The sequence below is a fragment of the Thalassophryne amazonica genome, unplaced genomic scaffold (assembly GCF_902500255.1).
Source record: "Thalassophryne amazonica unplaced genomic scaffold, fThaAma1.1, whole genome shotgun sequence".
In the NCBI taxonomy this organism is placed as follows: Eukaryota; Metazoa; Chordata; class Actinopteri; order Batrachoidiformes; family Batrachoididae; genus Thalassophryne; species Thalassophryne amazonica.
In genome coordinates this window covers 13,931-39,432 of record NW_022986382.1, presented here as the reverse complement: position 1 = coordinate 39,432, position 25,502 = coordinate 13,931, and the positions used below count along the sequence as shown (strand labels likewise).

General features: G+C 40.8%; 1 protein-coding gene across 1 annotated transcript; it reads right to left on the bottom strand.

The window, feature by feature from the left end:
* Window positions 1-4,399: 4,399 nt before the first annotated feature.
* LOC117506150 (gastrula zinc finger protein XlCGF57.1-like) lies at window positions 4,400-19,122 on the bottom strand. The gene is made up of 3 exons (XM_034165652.1): window positions 19,067-19,122; window positions 7,242-7,557; window positions 4,400-7,115 (listed from the first exon to the last, which is right to left on the bottom strand). Exons 2-3 carry the CDS (start codon window positions 7,541-7,543, stop codon window positions 5,786-5,788), a joined length of 1,632 nt encoding a protein of 543 aa, XP_034021543.1. The 5' UTR covers window positions 7,544-7,557; window positions 19,067-19,122; the 3' UTR covers window positions 4,400-5,785.
* Window positions 19,123-25,502: the final 6,380 nt, after the last annotated feature.

The window sequence follows — 25,502 nt, the reverse complement described above, 5'->3', positions numbered from 1 at the left end:
GCATGTCGGGCCGGACCCGACCGCGGGGGGTCGCAACAGGAAAAACACCTCCGTTGGAAACCTTAACGGACAAGTTGGAACATGCCCAAGCTGTTAAACAATTTCTCAGTTACTCACTTGTTGAAAGCCATCAAAAGCCGCCTGAATTTTACAAATGGTTTTCAACATGGAGGTGTTTTTCCTGTCGCGGCGCACACAGATTCACCGAGTCGTCACGGAAACGACTCGGCGAATTTGCGCGCACGTCTTTCATTACAAAATGTCCTTAAACAGCGGAATGTCCACATAAACTCCTCATGCCGGCCTCTTCTGAATCTTCTCTGTTCTCTCACGACGTCCTGGGTGAATTAAGCCTTAAATTAGGATGTTTTCAGCTCGAAACAGGCCGACGACGGCGCCTGGAAGCGCTGCACGACGTCCTGCTCTGTGGGAAGTCCTTACAGCGACAGAAACACCCCATAATCTCTCATCAGCCGTTAAACTTTTCACCGAAAACCAGCCTAATTTCTCGAATAGTGTCCACTCGGATATTCCTCACAGGTCCAGAAAAAATTTTGATAAAGCAACGCGCGCCGTCTGGAGCAGCGTGTGAAACAAAGGAATTCAGCCGAGAGGGCGGGACCACATCTCACTCAAGGCCTGCCCACAGGGAAATGACGTCACCGACACGCGTGAAAAAACTCACGCATGCGCACAAGGGTTCAAGCATGATTGGTGTAATCGCACGTCATTCAAATCCATATAGTTAAAAAAATATATAAAAGGGTCGGTTTATTATCTAATACACCTCGTATAAATGAAAATAAATTGAATTTGACCCTAGTGTTGTGGAAGTGTAGTGACACGGACCCACAACAGGGGGCGTAAATGAACGGACAATGAAAGAGTCGAATATGAACACTTTACTGTTGTGAATGAGCACAACACAGAGGAATGTGAAATTTTACAGACAGTCAATCACAAGGGTGACGTGTAGGCAGGCTCGAGGATAGAAGACGTCTGTCCTGAGATGAACCGGAACCACACGATTTCCTCCGCCACCGAACCTGGAGAATACTGGAGCCGCCAAGTCCCGAGTCCCCAGGTGGCCACCGTCTTCGAAGGTCGGATCTGGTACTGCTGGCAGGGAGCAGAGACAATAACATATGGGTGTGTGCACACCCAGTAACAACAACGGTGGGAATGCCGCCTCCACCTCTAACACACACTCGTGCAGCTCCTGTCTACCCACTTATCTGGTTGGGGTGTGAAGCGAAGCCGTCGCTGATCACACCAAACGCCGGTCTCACAGATAAGGAACACCACAGGAAAGCGGCTGCAAAAAAAAGTTCAGACTGACACACAGTTTACTTTAAGGCTGAGAATACTACCTGAACGGTTCAACGATATCTCGGCAATGAAGTGGAGATGACGTCCGGGTTTTATGGAGTGAGATGATGAAGCATGAATGGGTGACAGCTGTCAAAGAGATAAGTGACAGCTGTCACCCCCGGCGTGGCGGCAGCGCCCTCTCGTGCCTGAAGCCCGCACTACAGGCAGGGCGCCCTCTGGTGGTGGCCCAGCAGTACCTCCTCTTCTGGCGGCCCACACAACACCTAGGGCCTACAATGGTGAGGTTTTTTTTTCTTAAATGATATCAATGTTAAAAAAAATCCCTTAGATTATGCAAAAAAAAAAAAAAAAAAAAAAAAGTAGAAAAAAAAGTTTCTAAAGTGTCATACATTTGTCTAAAAGTGACTCCTGCTCTTCAAACGGAGTACTGCTGCTAAAAACTGATGACACAGAAATGATGTTTCTTTTTTGGTAGGTAAGAACACTTCCTCAACACTGACTGAAAGCCAAAATTCATAAACTAAGTGCTGTGGTATAAACAACATTATAAAAGTTAGTTTATTGATAACACCTATAAAGAAAACTTTGAAGTTATATGGAGGGAAATTGTAATACCTAAAGCACATTTTTACCAAACTAAGTGTTGTAGTATGAACCCAAGAAAATAGTTTGTGTGTGCTGTGAGTTTAATGGTGCTACAGCAGGTTGCACTGTAGTTATTGCTTATTTTATTACTTATTTTAATGATAAAAATCACTAAAATTTAATTTTTGCACATTTTTCCAAACCAAGTGGTGTAGTATAACCAGAAGGAGACCACTGATGTGTGCAGTAAATTTTGTGTCACTACACTTTATAACAGCGGTGGGCAATTATTTTGCAAAGGGCCAAATGAGAAACAGAAAATATTGAGGGCTGGGCAAAAAGGCTAAACTCAAGTCTGCACAATAATAATTTTATTCCTATATATATATATATATATATATATATATATATAAACAGTAAATAGCATTGTTCTGACAAAATGTTAGATGTTCTGATTAGGCAATGAAAAAAGAGGTTACCTTACAAACATTTTATTTATTCAGTCAAATTTTCAAAGACAATAGTGAACAAAATGTGAAACATTTCTGACTTATTACATTTGTGATCATTTTCAGTCACACTGACCCCAAAACGCATTTTGAGCTTAAAATACTGTTGAAACTGAAACTTACGATTGGAACAAGGAGGTTCTTAGCTTTCTAAAGACATCACATCAATTGTCGTTGTAAACCAGATATTAAAGACAAGTCACAATATCATTGTCACTGAACTGTGCAGAAAAAAGGGAAAAGTGTCCCAGTACACTCGTTCTTATCATGTCTTTGCATGACTACGTTTGTATTTTCCATCATTTTCCACATTTTAGGATTTTTTGAGAAATCTAGTCTCTGTTGTTAAGAAATGTACCAAAGTCAGGGTGAATGTCTGAGGTAGAAGTACAGATGATCATCAGTGAAAAAGGACCTGGACCCGGATTTGTTAAACTTCATCAAAATTCAACATTCAGCATCCACCTTTCTCTGTCTGGCATGAGCGGACATTTTTGAGGAGCGGTACACATTGATTGCTATGCGGTTTAAAGGCCCTGTCACACAGCGACAGCTGATCGAAGGAGAAAAAGTAAAAAAGCCACAAATCATTGGGAAAAGGTGGGCAAATGATCCTGGACCTTTCCCATCACCAAAAAGCCTGTGCACCAAGAGTGCATGAGTGTGAAAATGAAACATTCACGATCACGGGAACGAAAGTGGGCCCAAACTGTCTCTGGCGCAGGATGTTGTGTGGGCCGCTGAAGAGGAGGTACTGCTGGCCCACCACCACCAGATGGCGCTCTGCTTGGAGTGCGGGCTCCAAGCGCAAGAGGGCGTCAGATCCGCTGGGAGTGACAGCTGTCACTTATCAGCACCAGCTGTCACTCATCACCATCACTATAAAGGCCGGACTGCAACTCCACCTCCTCGCCGAGAAATCAGCTACCAATCGAGGTAACCTTCTCTGCGATTGATATTGAAACTAAAACATTGTTCTGTGTGCAGCCATGTTCCTGCGGGCTCCGTCTGAAGCTGGATTGGCGGACAGTGGGAGGGCGACATTCTTCGCCTCTCACTCCATCCAGGAAAGAGACCAACAGGAGCTGCACGGGTGAAATTGTTTCTGGAGGTGGAGGTTCTCCCTCCCGTAGGAACTAATCAAGGGGCGATTACTGGGTGTGTCTTCACACACCCACCATTAACTGTTTGTTTCTGCCAGCAGTACCTGGTCTGACAGCTGGAGATGGTGGCCACCTGGGACTCGGGACTTGGCGGCTCCGGTGTTCTTCAGATCCGCTGGCGGTGGAAGCCGTGTGGGATCCGGCTCTTCTCTGGACAGACGTCTTCTATCCTCGAGCCTGCCCACACGTCACCTTGTATATGATTGACTGTACTCCTCTATTGTCATTGTCTGTATTCCGTTGTGCAATTCACAAAATTACTTTTTGGCTCATCCATTGTCCGTTCATTAACGCCCCCCTGTTGTGGGTCCGTGTTACTACACCTTCCCAACACAGGATCCATGGCTTCATCCACCATCTCCATTGCTGTCCCCACGGATAGTTCCCCATGGATCATGCAAACATGCTGTGACAGGCTGTGTGGCATGTATGATGTGATGGCACCGTGCCAGCCTGTGTGGCGTGGGGCAATCGCTCCGTACCAGGCTCTGCTATACTCCGGAGGCCACGCACATGCAGCCACAAACATTTTGGGAGGTGGACAAAGGTCACACAACACTAACTTGGTAGAATAGTAAATATTTTATTCTCTAATTCTGAAGTATTTGCGGGCCGGTCTGAGTCAGCCAAAGGGCTGGATGCGGCCCGTGTGCCATAAAATGTCCAGGTGTGCTTTATAACAATGACATTATTGAAAATTTAAAAAACGTAAAATTCTCCAACATTTCCCAGTAAATTTTGTGTCACTACGCCATATAACAATGTCATTATTGAGAAAAAAAATAAAATAAAATAAATAAAAATTCATCTAAAATTTTCACAGTGACATTTTTCCAAACTGAGTGCTGTAGTATAACCAAAAGGAGACCACTGATGTGTGAATTTGGTGACACTACACCTTATACCAGTGAATTTATTGTATATTTTTCTGGCGGGTCTTTTCATTTTTGCAATTTGTAGATGCTTTTGTTTCTCAGCTGCTTGCTCGTTGAGATCAATACTATTTTTCCAGCTCAGAGGACGGCTCATATGGAAAAAATGAAGTTGTAGCTCGTCGGCTACCTTCCTGACGTTAGAAACTAGTGTTTTTCTACAACGTTTTTCTTAAGATTTATTGAGCCGTGAACATTGAATCTGTGAATATCTTTGTAACTTTACTGGAGTATCCAACTGAGGTTTCTGTCCTCCCTGAGTTTGACACATACGTTACTGTTTGACAGGTGTGCCGTCCCAGTCAAACTCCCCACCTGCCACTGTCCCTGAAGTGGGTCATGCGGGTACGTGACACCAGAAGTAAGAGCACGCTTGGGTCTCACCTCAGTGGCTGTAGTGACCCCCCCCCCCCCAAAAAACAGACAACATTGTGGAGATAGGGTTTGCGATCAAGATTTCCTGAAGTAATTGATCTGTAAACTGAAATCCGTGAACTACTTAAACTGGAAAAAAATATATATCATGATCAGAATTACCTATATGAGCAAGATCCTCACATTTTGCCACTTACGTTTTGTGAGACCTGCGTTCATGGTTCAGGAGATATTTTTTCACATTTTACAATTCACGGTTTGTGGATAATTCACAATTTGAAGCTGATTCATGGAGAGTAAACATAATAAGCTCAACATAATAATCAGCTTGTGAATGAGGTACATTCAAACATTTTCAAGCTGTGTAACAATTCATTTAATTTTGCTGAGTTTCATCATTATATCAAATTATTTTCACGATTACACATTTCTTAATACAGTTCAGGTTATATCATCAGTTGATTTTACTATGCATTGCTAACTAGGAGTGCATTTGTTTTTTCTCTTTCCTTTTTGTGACAACCAATCACTGCTCTTAGAAAACTCCTCTTATCTAGCAGCGGGGTCAACTCCGCCTCCTAAACAAAGATAAAAGTTTCTATCCACACTTTACTCAGAGTTGCTCTCAGACACTTCCTGGATCACTCTTAGGCTAATATTCCTTGCTAGGATTCTTAAGGCTAAGTTGGGAGCTCTCTGAGAGGACTCCGAGATGCTTTGTGAATATGGGCCCTGGGGTTTTAGTCCTACCTTTCCCTACGAAACCATATAAATCATAACCATACGCAAACAAATTCACATGAAGACATCAAATCTCTACTTTACACTTCTAATATCACTTATACACACATCCCTTAAAGTCTCTTGGTGCTTTGGAACATATGTGGGTCTATGAACTTACTGGTTTCTCTCTCTTATGAATTTTCATATGTCTCTTCAGGCTGCCTTTTTCTACAAATCTTTTACCACACTCAACACAGCCAAAGGGTCTTTCTCCAGTATGACTGCTCATGTGTGTATTCAGACCACTCTTTCGCTGAAATCTTTCACCACAATCAGAACACTGAAATGGTTTCTCTCCTGTATGAATTTTCATGTGTTTGTTCAGACTACTGTGGTCTGTAAATCTTCTACCACAATTAGAACAACCAAATGGTTTCTCACCTGTATGAATTCTCATATGCCTTTTCCGATCACCCTTTTCTGCAAATCTTTTACCACATGCAACACAGGCAAAAGGTTTCTCTCCTGTGTGAGTTCTCATATGCAAATCAAGATTGCTCTTTTGTCTAAATTTTTTACCGCAATCAGAACATGCAAATGGTTTCTCTCCTGTATGAACCCTCATGTGGGTTTTCAGACTACTCTTTCTTCGAAATCTTTTACAACAATATGAACAGCCAAACGGTTTCTCTCCTGTATGAGAGCACATGTGGATGTTTAAGCTACGGTTCGCTGTAAACATTTTGCCACATACAAAACAGCCAAAGGGTTTCTCTCCTGTGTGACTGCTCATGTGTGTGTCTAGACTACACTTTTGTCTGAATCTTTTACCACAGTCAGAACAGCTAAATGGTTTCTCTCCTGTGTGAATTCTCATGTGTACATTCATATGATTCTTAAATCTGAAGCTATTACCACATTGAGGACAGCAAAATGGTTTTTCTCCTGTATGAATTTTCATGTGTGTGTTTAGGTCACCTTTTATTCTAAATCTTTTACCACATTCAGTACAGCTAAAAAGCTTCTGCTCTGTATGAACACTAATGTGTGTATTCAGATGGCTCTCATTTCTGAAACTTTTACCACACACAGAACAGCCATATGGTTTCTCTCCTGTATGAATTCTCATGTGTGCATCCAGATGGCTCTTCCTTCGAAATGTTTTTCCACACTCCGAACAGTCAAATGGTTTCTCATCTGTACAGATTCTTGAACGTGTCAGCCCGGGGACCTTTTGTCTCACCTTTTGTGCACACTCGAGGCACTTTATTGGTTTCTCACTTGCTTGTGTTCTCTTAAGTCTGAAATGGTTTGTTTGACCAAATGTTTTTCCACATTCGGAGCAGTTAAATTGTTCTTCAATGTCAGACGTGTTATAACTGGCAAGGACATCACTATTTTTCAGACAGGTTAAACCCGAATAAGGTCCCCTGGTCTGCTTCCATTCAGAACTGTCATCAGTCTCAGTTCCAGAACAGTCTGAACTCCCGCCATCAATATTTTGTTGCAAATGACTACATAGATTCAAGTTTCCAGCTTTTTGTGATCCTCCACACGCTTCATCATCAGTTTCTATTTTCAGTGTGTTGTGTTCCATTGTGCTGCTGGCTACAGGTTTTGTTGCTTCTATTTTCAGTGTGTTGTGTTCTGTTGTGCTGCTGACTACAGGCTTTGTCTCTATGATCTCATCAGTTTGACTTTGATAAACCTGTGATGACAGGGGTTCTTCCTCAGTTTCCATCTTGACATGGACAACACTGAAAGTGAGCCTGGTGCAATCAGTCTCCTCCAGCTGAGGAAGTTGTTCTTCCTGACTTGTCCACTGATCCTCTTGTTCTCTGACATTTGTGGGGTTTGAGTCCTCATGGTCCTGACTCCGATTCCACTCCTGATGCTCAGAGAGAATGTCTTCTTCACTCATCATCAGCTGCTGTATGCCTACAAAGAATCAATTAAATTATTTTTTTTAAAGCACAACATTTATTTAAGCATATATTTTTTTTTATTTCAGAAGGAATCCCATGCAGACAAAAGGAGAAATTGAAAACTCCACCTACAAAGTCCCAGGTAGGAAGCAATCCTTGGACCTTCTTGCTGTGAAGCAACGATGCTAACCACTAATCCACAGTGCTGTCCACAACATTTACTAAAATAAAGCAAGTAAGTAGCAATTACAGTCTGAGCATAGTACAGTAGTGTTCAGAATAATAGCAGTGCTATGTGACTAAAAAGATTAATCCAGATTTTGAGTATATTTCTTATTGTTACATGGGAAACAAGGTACCAGTAGATTCAGTAGATTCTCACAAATCCAACAAGGCCAAGCATTCATGATATGCACACTCTTAAGGCTATGAAATTGGGCTATTAGTAAAAAAAAAAAGTAGAAAAGGGGGTGTTCACAATAATAGTAGTGTAGCATTCAGTCAGTGAGTTTGTCAATTTTGTGGAACAAACAGGTGTGAATCAGGTGTCCCCTATTTAAGGATGAAGCCAGCACCTGTTGAACATGCTTTTCTCTTTGAAAGCCTGAGGAAAATGGGACGTTCAAGACATTGTTCAGAAGAACAGCGTAGTTTGATTAAAACGTTGATTGGAGAGGGGAAAACTTATACGCAGGTGCAAAAAATTATAGGCTGTTCATCTACAATGATCTCCAATGCTTTAAAATGTCAAAAAACCAGAGACGTGTGGAAGAAAACGGAAAACAACCATCAAAATGGACAGAAGAATAACCAGAATGGCAAAGGCTCACCCATTGATCAGCTCCAGGATGATCAAAGACAGTCTGGAGTTACCTGTAAGCGCTGTGACAGTTAGAAGATGCCTGTGTGAAGCTAATTTATTTGCAAGAATCCCCCGCAAAGTCCCTCTGTTAAATAAAAGACGTACAGAAGAGGTTACAATTTGCCAAAGAACACATCAACTGGCCTAAAGAGAAATGGAGGAATATTTTGTGGACTGATGAGAGTAAAATTGTTCTTTTTGGGTCCAAGGGCCACAGACAGTTTGTGAGACGACCCCCAAACTCTGAATTCAAGCCACAGTTCACAGTGAAGACAGTGAAGCATGGTGGTGCAAGCATCATGATATGGGCATGTTTCTCCTGCTATGGTGTTGGGCCTATATATCACATACCAGGTATCATGGATCAGTTTGGATATATCAAAATACTTGAAGAGGTCATGTTGCCTTATGCTGAAGAGGACATGGCCTTGAAATGGGTGTTTAAACAAGACAATGACCCCCAAGCACACTAGTAAACAAGCAAAACCTTGGTTCCAAACCAACAAAATGAATGCCTCGCAGATGTGAAGAAATCATGAAAAACTGTGGTTATACAACCCCTGGCAAAAATTATGGAATCACCGGCCTCGGAGGATGTTCATTCAGTTGTTTAATTTTGCAGAAAAAAAGCAGATCACAGACATGACACAAAACTACAGTCATTTCAAATGGCAACTTTCTGGCTTTAAGAAACACTATAAGAAATCAGGAAAAAATTGTGGCAGTCAGTAACGGTTACTTTTTTAGACCAAGCAGAGGGAAAAAAATATGGACTCACTCAATTCTGAGGAAAAAATTATGGAATCATGAAAAACAAAATAACGCTCCAACACATCACTAGTATTTTGTTGCACCACCTCTGGCTTTTATAACAGCTTGCAGTCTGAGGCATGGACTTAATGAGTGACAAACAGTATTCTTCATCAATCTGGCTCCAACTTTCTCTGATTGCTGTTGCCAGATCAGCTTTGCAGGTTGGAGCCTTGTCATGGACCATTTTCTTCAACTTCCACCAAAGATTTTCAATTGAATTAAGAGCCGGACTATTTGCAGGCCATGACATTGACCCTATGTGTCTTTTTGCAAGGAATGTTTTCACAGTTTTCGCTCTATGGCAAGATGCATTATCATCTTGAAAAATTATTTCATCATCCCCAAACATCCTTTCAATTGATGGGATAAGAAAAGTGTCCAAAATATCAACGTAAACTTGTGCATTTATTGATGATGTAATGACAGCCATCTCCCCAGTGCCTTTACCTGACATGCAGCCCCATATCATCAATGATTGTAGAAATTTACATGTTCTCTTCAGGCAGTCATCTTTATAAATCTCATTGGAATGGCACCAAATAAAAGTTCCAGCATCATCACCTTGCCCAATGCAGATTAGAGATTCATCACTGAATATGACTTTCATCCAGTCATCCACAGTCCACGATTGCTTTTCCTTAGCCCATTGTAACCTTGTTTTTTTCTGTTTAGGTGTTAATGATGGCTTTTGTTTAGCTTTTCTGTATGTAAATCCCATTTCCTTTAGACGGTTTCTTACAGTTCGGTCACAGACGTTGACTCCAGTTTCCTCCCATTCGTTCCTCATTTGTTTTGTTGTGCATGTTTGATTTTTGAGACATATTGCTTTACGTTTTCTGTCTTAACGCTTTGATGTCTTCCTTGGTCTACCAGTATGTTTGCCTTTAACAACCTTCCCATATTTGTATTTGGTCCAGAGTTTAGACACAGCTGACTGTGAACAACCAACATCTTTTGCAACATTGCGTGATGATTTACCCTCTTAAGTGTTTGATAATCCTCTCTGTTTCAATTGACATCTCTCGTGTTGGAGCCATGATTCATGTCAGTCCACTTGGTGCAACAGCTCTCCAAGGTGTGATCACTCCTTTTTAGATGCAGACTAACGAGCAGATGTGATTTGATGCAGGTGTTAGTTTTGGGGATGAAAAATTTACAGGGTGATTACATAATTTATCCCTCAGAATTGAGTGAGTCCATATTTTTTTTCCCTCTGCTTGGTCTAAAAAAGTAACCGTTACTGACTGCCACAATTTTTTTTTCCTGATTTCTTATAGTGTTTCTTAAAGCCAGAAAATTGCCATTTGAAATGACTTTAGTTTTGTGTCATGTCTGTGATCTGCTTTTTTTCTACAAAACTAAACAACTGAATGAACATCCTCCGAGGCCGGTGATTCCATAATTATTGCCAGGGGTTGTACAACTAAAAACTAATTTAGTGATTCACAGGATTGCTAAAAAAGCAGTTTGAACATAATAGTTTTGAGTTTGTAGCATCAACAGCAGATGCTACTATTATTGTGAACACCCCCTTTTCTACTTTTTTTTTTTTTTACTAATAGCCCAATTTCATAGCCTTAAGAGTGTGCATATCATGAATGCTTGGTCTTGTTGGATTTGTGAGAATCTATTGAATCTACTGGTACCTTGTTTCCCATGTAACAATAAGAAATATACTCAAAACCTGGATTAATCTTTTTAGTCACATAGCACTACTGTTATTCTGAACACTACTATACATTATTTTACTGATAGAATTGATGCTTTGAAAAAGAAGCAGGACTGTGTGATCAATTTGACAACCCCTGCCTCATTTCTCCATGCAATGTGGAGATGCATAAGAAAGGGCATCTGGCATAAAATTTGTGCCAATTCAACATGCAGATAGCCCTTGTATTTGCTGTAGCGACCCGAGTGGAAAACAAGGGATCAGACAAAGTGACATACTTGAACTGGTAATGTCCTTTCACAAATAATAGCACAAGTGAGATATTGTACCGCTATAGGTTTAAAAAAAAAACAAAAAAAAAAACACTTGCAATATATTGGAAGAGAAAGGTTTCAGGAATGGGACACACCATGACAGTATGGATGCACACTTTTTCTTATCTCTGACACACAGAGTTATTCTCATAGAACTGTCAAGGCCCTTGGTTCTAACATTTTGTGTACTCAGGTTATTCGGGTTCAGTGCTTCGTCTTGTTCTTCTGCCACAATTTTAGTCCTGCTGTAGTTATTTTCCCTGACAGCTAAATGTTTGTACAATGTTCTGGTTTCTCTCTATGAGTCCAAGACATCAAGACCAAGGTGATGTCAGAAATCAAATAAACATCATGACAAGTAATTACACTGTCAATTTTAATCACATGAGCACTGGTGGGATACAAGATGTCACATACTGTATACAGAAGGTACATTATCTGATTATCAGCTTCCTGTTTTTTTCCCCCCATTTCAATTTATTACATTTACATTACATTTTATATAGCACCAAATCACAACAATGTTGCATCAAGATGCTTCACACGAGTAAGGTCTAACTTTACCAACACCTAGAGCAAGCACACAGGCAGCAGCGGTAAGGAAAAACTCCCTCTGATGATATTGAGGAAGAAACCTCAAACAGACAAAACTCACAGGGGTGACCCACTGCTTAGGCCATTCTAACAGTTACAAGGTTTTTACAAAGCTGAAGAAACCGAAAGCAGGAAATCAAGACATCTGCTGCATCACTTGCAAGTTGAGGCTGAGACCTGTTCCGTTACCGATTACAGTTCAGGAGGAAGCACCTTCTTACAATACTGAGGCCCAAAGCATGGATCCAGTCCTTATTATTTTATTTGTATAGTGTCAAATCATAAAGCTCCCCTGAGCAAGCACACAGTGACAGCAGTAAGGAAAAACTCCCTCTGATGATAATAAGGAAGAAACCTCAAACAGACCAGACTCAGAGGGGTGACCCACTGTTTAGGCCATTCTAACAGTTACAAGGTTTTTATGAATTTTACAAGAATCTCTTAAACAGAAGAAATGGAAAACAGAAAAAAACAGAAGATCAACCAAAACAATCCTGAACGGAAATGAAAAAGCAGTCCATTTTGGGTTTTTAATCTCAGTGTGCTCAATTCCACAACATGTGGGGCTTCCAGTCATTGGAGCAACAGGCAGGGCCTCCTGAGGTCAGTCCAGCACCCTGGGGTGCCAGACCAGCATCTTTTGAAGGTCTCGGCAGTGCCATCAGTGGGCCTGTTTCTGTGGCAGACCCTATTCCAAATGCAGAGTGCAGTGTGCTGCATCAGCTTCAGTCATGGGATCTTGCGGTCAGTCCGGCACTCTGATCTGTAGCCATCAATCCTGCAATCCCATATGATGTTACCCACACCTCGGACAGAGACAAAAGAGCAGAGAAAATACTAAGGTGATCGCCAGCCGCTAGCCCTAAGCTTCACTAACAGACCCAGAATTAAGATAAAGTTGACTCCGAGACCCATTTTGTTGCCAAAAAAAAAAAAAAAAAAATTAACTTAAAAGGATAGGAAACATAGTATCATACTATGCCAGTATGCTAGCCATACGAAAGGGAGAATAAACACGTCTTAATCTGGACTTGAAAGTCTCTACAAAAATCTGACTGTTTAATTTCCACTGTGGTAATATTTTACACTAGAAACACCGCAAAGCAAGACAGTAACATGCAATATTTTCAAACCTGCTGCACTGAGAGGCAGAAGCTCCAGCGCGACCTACTATATAACAAACTTAAACATTTGAAAAAGTGCCACATTAAAGAGCATGAGGATTTTTTTTTTTGCCAGGTGGCAGAAAGACTAAAGAAGCTGGCAGGAATCACTTCTGGAGTCATTCCAAAAACAAGGTAAACTTCCACCAGACAATGTGAAAGCTAAAAGGGATGACCGAGAAGTTACTCCACTTCATCGTACTCTATGACTAACCTTTTCAGTTGCAGAAAATGGAGTAGACAGGGGTGGTGCCAAGTGGTTAGTGCACTTGGTTTCAGTGTGGAATGTTCCCAATTCAAATCCGACCTCTGCCACATTTTTCCATGTAATGTGGAGTTGAATCAGGAAGGGCACCCGGCATAAAACTTGTACCAATTCAACATGCAGCTCCATCTCCAGGGCTGTGAAATGAAAATTGTGAAATCTGAGGAAAATTTGCAGGGGGTCTAGTAGGCATAGGCCCCCAGGAGCCGAAGTCTCGGACCCCGTGTGATCCCAGAAACCAAATTAATTTTTTATCTAATGATACATTTTCAGCCTCTCCTGGAACAACAACAACAAAAATCTCAAAATTAGTGCATATTTAAATGACCCTGTATTCAACCTTTCATTTGAACTGTCAATGATCATGATGAAATAACAGAATATGACATGGAAGTAGGACTTGGAATGATTTTCCTTTTAATTGCAAACCAAACTATGCATTAATTCAGAACAATTAAACTACATGAAATTCATGAAAACTGAAAATTCTGTTAAAGCATTTCAAAAACCACAGCTAAAGCTTGGAGAATATTTTGAAAATCATGGTTAAATATCATTAACATTCCTTAGTGTAAATTCCTGTAAATCCACTCAAAGTCACAATGACTTTTTTCCCATGAAAAAAAGTCTACAATAATAAAAACTAATTTATATTCTTGTGTAAATTCATGTAAATCTATTCAAAGCCATAGTCTTTTTTTCCAATGAAAGAAAGTTGAGTGATGAAAAAAGTCACATAATCTTGTCTAAAATCACGTTTGAACAGCACAATGTTTATTTTGCAGAAAGAAAAAACATACTTTGTAGTGCAGCAATGAGTCATGATTAATGTGTTCATAATGTAGCATTTTTCCAACATTGAAGGGTTGCACTTTTTTATTTTATGCCATAAAATCAATTGTTTGAGGTTTTTTTTTTATAATCACTGCTTAGGTCTTTCTGAGCACCTCACATTTTCCTCTGTGTGCATCAACATTTGAATGTAAAAAATAAATAATATTCCTGTATGCAATTAATTTAGATTAATTAATCAGGTAAGAGAGCATTCACACACTCAAATCTTTGACAAAATCTAATTTAACAGTCAACATATAGGGTGTCTCAAAAAAATGCACCCAAAAGTATTTTGACAGCACAGAAAAACCAATCAATTATTATCAGACATTTTCTGTATGACCATGTGGCCAAAGCATATAATTTTTCTCCCCAATACACAGTTTTTAGTTCAGTCTTTCCTTTTTGATGTTTTAACCCTTCTTTAACCATCTTCTACACCACATGATCAATGTAACCTCTCGTCTGAAGTTTCCTAAGAACCAAATCATCCATCTCCAGTTTTCCAGAAAACCGCAGGAGTTAGTTTGCTCTGAGACTGAATTTTGTATGTTAAGCGATGCAGGTCAGCCCTCAGGATGCGTTGCACAGAACTCAATGATTTTTGCTCTCCAAATTAGGGTCAAATTCAGCATTTTTCCTGGACTTTAATGTCTTGCAGAACAAACTTTAGAGTTCCTGAAATGAGGAAAAACATTATTTCCCTTTAAAACCATTTCCTGGCATTCATATTTTAGAGTAATTTTGGGTACATTTTTTTGAGACACCCTATATAAGAATATTTAATTTCAAGTTTGAGAAACTCTCTGTCTATGCAGTACAAATACCATGGATCTCTCAGTCGGTTCAGTACACAACCACAATCATTTGAAAGACTGCTGACTTGACATCTGTCTAGTAGACCCTCATTGACACCCTCCACAAGGACGGTAAACCACAGACAATTGAGGTTACACAGAGTTGAAAGCCCTCAAAAATGATATGGGACCCGACTTGGTGTCCTAGGCTTTTTTAATTTATTTATTTCTTTATTATTTTTGGTGTGCACCCTTAAGGCAAATACGAGGTCTATTAGAAAAGTATCCGACCTTATTATTTTTTTAAAAACCATATGGATTTGAATCATGTGTGATTGCGTCAGACAAGCTTGAACCCTCGTGCGCATGCGTGAGTTTTTTCATGCCTGTCGGCTGCGTCATTCGCCTGTGAGCAGGCTTTGAGTGAGGTGTGGTCCACCCCTCTCGGCGGATTTTTTATTGCGAATAAATGTCTGAACGATTTGGAGCTTTGCTGCATAAATTTTTTTCCAGAAACTGTGAGAGACCTCCAGGTGGACACCGTTCGAAAAATTAATATGGCTTTCAGGGACGATTTTATGGGGATTAAACAGATTACGGAGTGTTACTGCCGCTTTAAGGACTGCCCACAACTCCTGAGAGCGCGGCGCGCTCCCAGCCCCCATCGACAGGCTGACACCCCACTGGAACAACCAGATCATTTCCAACGTGAAAGCTTTGTTGATCCGGGACCTCATCTGACTTTCACAAAAAGGCAGAAGATGTGGACATCAGCACTTTTTCGGCACATTCCACCATTACAGGAGTTTTTTTCATGGAAAGAAAAGCGGAGGGACGTGCCACGGAGCCGTTCATTACGCGGGACAAAACCACCTCAGTGTTGGTCTCACAGGATGGCTTTCAGGGGGATTTCAGACGGATTCCGGTTGCTTTCCAGTCGTGTGAATATCCGATTGTGATTGTGCATGAGCTGGACATGCCAGACAATGTCCCGTGAGGCTTCATCACAGCGTTGCTTTGCGACGCGCGGTGGAGCCGCTTCTCTTTCCATGACAAAAACTCCTGTAACAGTGAAATGTGCCATTCATTTTTAAACTGGACGCTGTCTTGATCCAGTATGTCATCTGACTAGCACAGAAATTGTGAAAAGACGTGGACATCAGCACTTTTTCCGCACATTAAGACAGACGTACGGAGGAGTTCTGCGCGAAAACCGCCATACATCAGAATTGTGTACAGATCCTTGCAACATGGGGCCGTGCATTATCCTGCTGCAACATGAGGTGATGTTCTTGGATGTATGGCACAACATTGGGCCTCAGGATCTCGTCACGGTATCTCTGTGCATTCAAAATGCCATCAATAAAATGCACCTGTGTTCTTCATCCATAACAGACACCTGCCCATACCATAACCCCACCGCCACCATGGGCCACTCGATCCACAACACTGACATCAGAAAACCGCTCACCCACACGACGCCACACACGCTGTCTGTCATCTGCCCTGGACAGTGTGAACTGGGATTCATCTGTGAAGAGAACACCTCTCCAACGTGCCAAACGCCAGCAAATGTGAGCATTTACCCACTCAAGTCGGTTACGACAACGAACTGGAGTCAGGTCGAGACCCCGATGAGGACGACGAGCATGCAGATGAGCTTCCCTGAGATGGTTTCTGACAGTTTGTGCAGAAATTCTTTGGTTATGCAAACCAATTGTTTCAGCAGCTGTCCGAGAGGCTGGTCTCAGACGATCTTGGAGGTGAACATGCTGAATGTGGAGGTCCTGGGCTGGTGTGGTTACACGTGGTCTGCGGTTGTGAGGCTGGTTGGATGTACTGCCAAATTCTCTGAAACGCCTTTGGAGACGGCTTATGGTAGAGAAATGAACATTCAATACAAGAGCAACAACTCTGGTTGACATTCCTGCTGTCAGCATGCCAACTGCACGCTCCCTCAAATCTTGCGACATCTGTGGCATTGTGCTGTGTGATAAAACTGCACCTTTCAGAGTGGCCTTTTATTGTGGGCAGTCTAAGGCACACCTGTGCACTAATCATGGTGTCTAATAAGCATCTTGATATGGCACACCTGTGAGGTGGGATGGATTATCTCAGCAAAGGAGAAGTGCTCACTATCACAGATTTAGACTGGTTTGTGAACAATACTTGAGGGAAATGGTGATATTGTGTATGTGGAAAAAGTTTTAGATCTCTGAGTTCATCTCATACAAAATGGGAGCAAAACCAAAAGTGTTGCGTTTATATTTTTGTTGAGTGTAGTTACTTATGGAAATAGATTCATTGGCGGGGAAGGGGAGAGCAGTGGCGGTTCTTCAATTAATTACTCCCCGGGCGAGACCCCTTTCGAACCCAACCCCCCCAAAAACCCACAACATTTTGCACAAACAGCCATTTTTTTATTGTTTTAATATTATTACATTACATTATGCTTTATCTTTCAGGTAGCAACAATTAGATCTTTATTAATGTGCATATTTGTCTCAACATTTAGCAAAATATATAACTTGATATTTGTAAATATTCGGCTAAATGTGTAAATACTTTGCATTAAGTAATCTGAAAAAGGTTTAGATTTGACAGAAATGTGACACTGTAGTGTTTTCCTTTTATCCCTAGTTTTTGGACTTCATCTGTGGGTCAAAAGAAAATTTAAACTGAAATGTTACCAGCATTCCCATGTCAATGAAATCAAATGTGATTCTTTTTCTCTATTAAATAAACCAGTTAATTATGAAGATAAGCCTAATTTTAAATGTCATTATTTTTATTATTAGTATTATCATTATTATTTTGTCTGTGTTTTTGGCCTCCTCTGTCAAATTGACAATGGATTTTAGCATCCTTAAAGTATATAAAACATAAAGAGTAGGTGTCATGGAGGATATTTTTTGGAGGGGTGCATTTTACTGCAAGCCAGTCTGCCACGAAATGCACCCCCTCCTATCTCCCCCCTGGAAGGTGTCACATTGATGAAAGTTGCTGTGTCTATCAGTATCTGTGCTATGAATATACTCTTAAAAGCATTTCATGCTAAGACGAACAGAAGGATATTTTTTAGGGGGTGCATTTTACAGCAAGCCAGTTTGCCACGAAATGCACCCCGTCCTATCTTCCCCCTGGAAGGTGTCAAGTTGATTAAATTTGCTGTATCTATCAGTATCTGTGCTATGAATGTACTCTTAAAAGCATTTCATGCTAAGACTAACAGAAGGATATTTTTTATGGGGGTGCATTTTACGGCAAGCCAGTTGTAAAATTTACAAATATATTAAGTCCCTTTGGCTGCTCACATGATTTCACTCAGGGTCATCACAGAAGATGCAAGGAGGGTCTGCACGTTGATTCGGCACAAGCTGTACACAAGATGCCCTTCCTGCTATAACGTCACATTACACAGTGAAATGTGGCAGGGGTGGGGTTCGAACCAGGAACCTATGTTACTGAAACCAAGTGCACTAAACACTTGGCCAATTGGCAAATTTTACAAAAAAAAAAAAAAAAAAAAAAAAAAGTGTAATATCAGCATGGCCATGCCAATTCAACATGAAAAAGACCGTCAAAATTACAGATTAATATTTTTTAATTACAGGTTTAAACTGTAAAATTTACATAAATATGTGCAAACCATTTTTTCCATTGTAATTTTGACAATCCCCCTGGAAACCACAGCTGACAAATTTTTCTGTAAAAACAAATGGATTTTTTTTTTTTTTTTACAGTGTAAAAGTTGAATTTTATTTCTTGTAAACCAAAACAACCCATTACCCACATCATGTTTGTCTGCTTATCTTTTATTTAAAACAGAAAAAGTCATATACAAATTCTGACGGGGAGAAGTACTTTGGCACGACACCGGAACTGGGCAACCGTCTGTGCGTACGAATAGCCACTTCGGAAAAGAAAAAGGTGTTCGCCTAAAGAAAGGTTTAGCGAACAAACCTGCTCTGTATAAGCAAACTTCGGGCTTGAAAACAGCATCCAGCACTTTAAGTCGTTTGTTTTTAGCGACACATTTCTTTTTCTTTGTACTTCGCTATCGTTCTTTCGAACAATCCAAATATTTCTTCATCCGCTGCAGTTAGCCGTTGTTTTAATAACGCTGCAAGCAGTTGGACTTCACACATTTTTATACAAAGCCTTATTTTTTTTTGCGTTGTATTAAAAATTAATAAAATTGATGTACTTACAGCCACCGCGTTAGCTTGCGTAGCTTCAAGGCTAACAAGAAAACGCTCGTCTTCTTCTTCTTATGGATTTCCGGCAGGCTGCGCGCCAGTCAGCGCATTGCTGCCTTTCACTGGCAGAACATGACTACTACACTCTACTCACAGACTATGCTGCAATCCATCAGGGCTTTGTAGACCTCTTGCTGACGTGCAGACGGATCAAGCAGCACTTTAATAGAAACAGACGCAAACCCAAGATCAAAAAGATGTGAAAAAAAGAACTCTCCTCTGCTCAAAAAATCTTTTACACTCCATCAGAACATGAGGGATAGTCTCTTTGTGCAGGTTTCACACAATCCATTGTGGTGTTTACCAATTAGACATAGGTCAGCCGCCAGTCCACAGTGTCCCAACCTCAGTCTTTGTTAACAGTACTTGCTCCCTTCTGTTATTCCCCCGGGTTGGGCAGTCACCAAAAACAGACTTCTGCACACTATAAAAATGCCTACCCTTATTTCCATTGTCCCAATCCTTCTGCCATTGAGCCCACACTACTTTTTTAATCATGGCTTTATGTTCAGAGCTGCTATGAGCCACCTCAAGATCTACAGTTTCATGTCTTAAAGCGTTCTTTGCAACCTGATCCACAATTTCATTACCCCTAACCCCCACATGTTCCGGGACCCACATGAAGCACACATCTGACCCTCCCTTCTCCACTCTGAGCAAAGCAGTCAGCACCTCAACCACCAGATCAGGCCTACACCGGGAAGAGGCCGACTCCAAGGACTGCAACACAGCAGCTGAATCAGAGCAGATGACAACCCTCTCCGGTCTCACTTCTTCCACCCATTCAAGAGCCCACACCATAGCCAAAATTTCAGCTGTAAATACTCCTACTCCATCAGAAGTCTCTGCCCAGACTCAGAGACAGAGCAGGAATAAAAATCCCAAATCCCCCTCTCCGGCTCGTGGGGTCAACAGACCATCAGTAAACAATTGCAGATACCCATCCCAATTGTTCGTGCATAGCCTCCCTCACCACAGTTACAGGACATATCCCCCCCCCCCCCCCCCCTTTAAGGCGATCTTTCACAGTCCAATCCACTTCCACTTGAGGGAGTAGCAAAGTAGGAACCGCTGGCCAGACAACTACCGGAGCTGTATCCCTCTGACTGAGCTCTGGCAACTCACCCTTCACTTCTAAGATAAAGGTTTTCCCCCTCCCTCTTCCTGACTCCCATGAATCCTGAAGGAGTCTCCTCCCAGGGTGGTCACCCCTCTGACCCAGGGCTTTGCCTACAAACGGAGTGGCTAGCTTTAGCCGTCTCTTTTGAAGGGGCATCTCTCCCACTTCAACTAGGAGGGCTGGCACAGAGGTTGTTCTGAATGCACCACAGCACACTCGAAGTGCTTTTGCTTGGATCACATCTAATTTTGCCAATGTTGTTTTAGTTGCATTTCCATACACAAGACAACCATAATCCAAAAATGAGCAAATCGTAGCTCTATAAATCATCAGTAGTGTAGCTTTATCAGCTCCCCAGTCGCTGCCAGAAAGGCACCGCAATACATTTATTACTCTACTGCATTATCCACCACCTTCTCAATGTGAGTTTTGAAAGTCCCCCTCTCATCAAAATGGACCCCTAAATACTTAAAAGATTTAACCCTTTCCAAATTTAAACCATATAATTGCAAACTTGCATTGCCCAAATTTCTATTCCTCCCAAACACTACAAACTGACTTAAAACCCCACCTACTTGCCCACTCCACAACATTATTCAAGGCATTTTGTAACTTTGCAAATACAAAACCCACATTTCTCCCCCTCTTCCACACAACCCCGTCATCAACAAAAAGTGACAACCCATAACCTGGATCCAAATTGCTAAAAATATCATTTATCATTACATTAAACAGTAACTGGACTAACTACACTGCCCTGAGGAGTTCCATTATCAATATCCAGTACTTCAGAAAAAGTTCTACCAACCCTAACCTGAATTCTCCGACCCTGTAAAAATGCCCTAATCCAATTTAGCATGCGACCACGAATACCTGCATCATACAGCTTAACTAATAGCCCCTCCTTCCACAACATATCATAGGCCTTTTCAATATTGAGGAACACAGCAACAAGAACTTCTTTACTCGCACTAGCTTTCTTTATATCAGAATCCAAGGTCAACACTGACTCCATGGTGCTCCTCCCTATTCTAAAACCATTCTGGTAGGGAACAAACCATTCATTTTTTTCAAGCTTATAAACCAGCCGGTCAGTCACCATTCTTTCCATAATTTTACATAAAACTGAGGTAAGTGCAATAGGCCTGTAAGAACCCGGGTTCTTCCCTTCCTTCCCTGGTTTCAAAATTGGTATAACTACAGCCTGCTTCCATGCCCCTGGCACCCATCCTTCTGCCCACACATTATTAATCAGAGCCAGGACTTCCTCCAAAACATCATTGTTAAGATTTTTGAAAAAACTGTAGATTAACCCATCCTTCCCTGGTGCTGTAGAACCCCCCCTACTAATTGCTTTCAATAGCTCCTTCATAGTGAAGAATAAATTGACAGAGTCCGAATTATCTAAATTGGTTTCCAGTTTATGGTACTGACCCCCAGCATCATATCCCTTCTACAGATTCCATCCTCCCCCAAATTTGATCCACTGTGAATTAGCTGACTAACATGTCAGCCTTCTGATTGTCATTCACCGCCACAACTCCATTCCTTTCCAACACTGGTACAGAACGTACACATTTAACCCCAGACATGCGTCTCACTGCAGACCATATTTCATTAATAGAGGTGTCTGTGCCCATCCGACTACAAAACTTCCTCCAAGACTCTCTCCTAGCATTCTTAATAATCCTTCTAACAACAGCCCTAAGTCTTTTATACTCTATTGCATTTTGCTCCAACGGATGTCTCCGTAATTTTTTATAAGCTTTATTCCTATTTCTAACTGCTACACTGCATGCTTTATTCCAGCATGGTACACTAACCTTGTTTTTAGGACCTATCTTTTCTGGTATAAACAGATTAACATTATGGGCAATCATTCCACACAAACTATCATTCCACTCATCAATCGAATCCTCATTTATCTCATCCAAATCTTTACTACAGGTCTCTGCAAACTCTCCCCACCTCGCCCTACTAAGGTCCAAACGCTTCGGGTATGTGACCTCTTCCACCAGCAGAGACTGACCAAACCTCATCAGAATAGGAAAACGGTCACTTCCTATAGTATACCCCTCCAAAGTATCCCATATTGCCTTCCTTGCCAAAGGAGCTGAAGCTATAGACAGATCTATGCATGACAGGCTCCCTGTCCTAATATCAAACCTAGTAGGTCTGGTATCATTTAGGCAGACCAACCCATGCCGATCCATAAAATCTTCTACTATTTCTCCATTACTATCTCTGTCCCTGCTGCCCCACAGTGGATTATGTGCATTAAAATCCCCCACCCAAACTACAGTGCGACCAACTACCTCCAAAATAGCCTCAAAGTCATCAATACATAAATTCAAACATGGATTATAAAAATTTACAACAGTCATTTCCCCCAAACTTTTACCGCTACACATTCTAATTGGGTATTAAAACACAGACTCTCATATTGCACACCGGCCCTAACAAATATTGCACAACCCCCTCCTGACCTGTCTTTATGGTCTTTCCTCACAGACTCATACCCAGAAATAACAAAATCTAGACAAGGTTTCAGCCAAGTCTCTTGAATGCATATGAGCTCTGGCTTATGACTTTCTTTAAAATACTCTAAAAATCTTTTTAACTCTTGGCCATTAGCAATAAGGCTTCTGGCATTCCATTGTAATATGTGCAACATTTAAGTGAGGTCAAGCGAACCTGAATCTCCATTTGTTATCACAGGGACATTTTGCACACTACGAGCACAAGGTAAGTTCAGGAGCTGCCCCCTGCTGGCATGGAGGTTGGATCGGGGACTTGGATCGTTTAATATATTACAATAAAACGTAAAACCTAAGTTGTCAGGGAACTCAAAACGGTCTCCGAATCTTTAGAAAACATCCGTACTTGTAAAATTGTTTTGCAAATGTATGTATAATGTGACAGTCGCTCTTCCACATTCCAGCTGCCAGTAGGGGGGCGGTAGTACCCCTGAACAGGAACCTCAGCCTTAAGAAATGAAGATGACTCGTTAAAAGAAAAATAAAACTAATGATGAAGTAAAATATAATACAATCAAGAAATCGTCCTGTCAGAAAATATAAAAATATTGAACAGACATATGAACAGCAAAGAAGAATGAATGTAATGTTTGACTCTCTGCAGAAGGCAATACATCTTGGTTTCTGTGTGTGCTACATTTTGGGACACCAATACATTCCATTCAAAACAGAACCGTTCTTTTTATTTATTTATTTTTATTTTAGATACAAAATCACACAGATTTGGCTGAAATTCTTCCAAAACAGATGCAAAACAGCTTCTTTAGAATCAAGAGAGAACTCACAATTAACAGACTTATCTTTTTAAAAATTATTCTAATATAAATGCTAGCTGGACATAATCTGCAGGCAATCTTTAAATGAACTTCTTTGCCTTTATTCGTAATTAAATACTGATTGGAAAAAAGCACATTTCCTATTATACAACCCCTGGCAAAAATTATGGAATCACCGGCCTCGGAGGATGTTCATTCAGTTGTTTAATTTTGTAGAAAAAAAGCAGATCACAGACATGACACAAAACTAAAGTCATTTCAAATGGCAACTTTCTGGCTTTAAGAAACACTATAAGAAATCAAGAAAAAAAGATTGTGGCAGTCAGTAACAGTTACTTTTATAGACCAAGCAGAGAAAAAAAAAATATGGAATCACTCAATTCTGAGGAAGAAATTATGGAATCACCCTGTAAATTTTCATCCCCCAAATTAACACCTGCATCAAATCAGATCTGCTCATTGACATTGACCCTATGTGTCTTTTTGCAAGGAATGTTTTCGCAGTTTTTGCTCTATGGCAAGATGCATTATCATCTTGAAAAATGATTTCATCATTTCCAAACATCCTTTCAACTGTCCAAAATATCAACATAAACTTGTGCATTTATTGATGATGTAATGACACCCATCTCCCCAGTGCCTTTACCTGACATGCAGCCCCATATCATCAATGACTGGAAATTTACATGTTCTCTTCAGGCAGTCATCTTTATAAATCTCATTGGAAAGGCACCAAACAAAAGTTCCAGCATCATCACCTTGCCCAATGCAGATTCGAGATTCATCACTGAATATGACTTCATCCAGTCATCCACAGTCCACAATTGCTTTTCCTTAGCCCACTGTAACCTTGTTTTTTTCTGTTTAGGTGTTAATGATGGCTTTCGTTTAGCTTTTCTGTATGTAAATCCCATTTCCTTTAGGCGGTTTCTTACAGTTCGGTCACAGACGTTGACTCCACTTTCCTCCCATTTGTTCCTCATTTGTTTTGCTGTACATTTTTCGATTTTTGAGACATATTGCTTAAGTTTTCTATCTTGACGCTTTGATGTCTTCCTTGGTCTACCAGTATGTTTGCCTTTAACAACCTTCCCATGTTGTTTGTATTTGGTCCAGAGTTTAGACACAGCTGACTGTGAACAACCAACATCTTTTGCAACATTGCGTGATGATTTACTCTCTTTTAAGAGTTTGATAATCCTCTCCTTTGTTTCAATTGACATCTCTCGTGTTGGAGCCATGATTCATGTCAGTCCACTTGGTGCAACAGCTCTCCAAGGTGTGTTCACTCCTTTTTAGATGCAGACTAATGAGCAGATCTGATATGATGCAGGTGTTAGTTTTGGGGATGAAAATTTACAGGGTGATTCCATATTTTTTTTCCCTCTGCTTGGTCTAAAAAAGTAACCGTTACTGACTGCCACAATCTTTTTTTCTTGATTTCTTATAGTGTTTCTTAAAGCCAGAAAGTTGCCATTTGAAATGACTTTAGTTTTGTGTCATGTCTGTGATCTGCTTTTTTTCTACAAAATTAAACAACTGAATGAACATCCTCCAAGGCTGGTGATTCCATAATTTTTGCCAGGGGTTATATTAGTTACGCATCACCCCACTCTCACTGCAGCTACACATACCTGACAAATATCTTCACCATCTCTCTGAAGAAAGCAAATGAAGATATATAATTGGTCAAAAAACAGCTGATTGTACTCATCCCAAAGAGACAGTGACAGGGTCAAATGACTATACAGACCATAGTAGTAGTAGACATCTAGTATTATCATGTGTCTGGCACCCATGTATAAACCCCTTCTGATCCTTGCCAATTAATTCTTATATAAACTTATTGTATTTATTCTTCTGGAACTCAACCTTTATTTCTAAAGCACATTTAAAATGACAGCGGTCGTCAAAGTGCTGTACAAAAAGAAAAATTGGCACCAAATTATGCCCAA

Coding starts and splice junctions, on each gene's coding strand:
- LOC117506150 (XM_034165652.1), bottom strand. CDS start 7,543: ATGATGAGTGAAGAAGACATTCTCTCTGAGCATCAGGAGTGGAATCGG. Junction 7,116..7,241: donor AACACACTGAAAATAGAAGC/AACAAAACCTGT, acceptor GCAACAAAATAT/TGATGGCGGGAGTTCAGACT.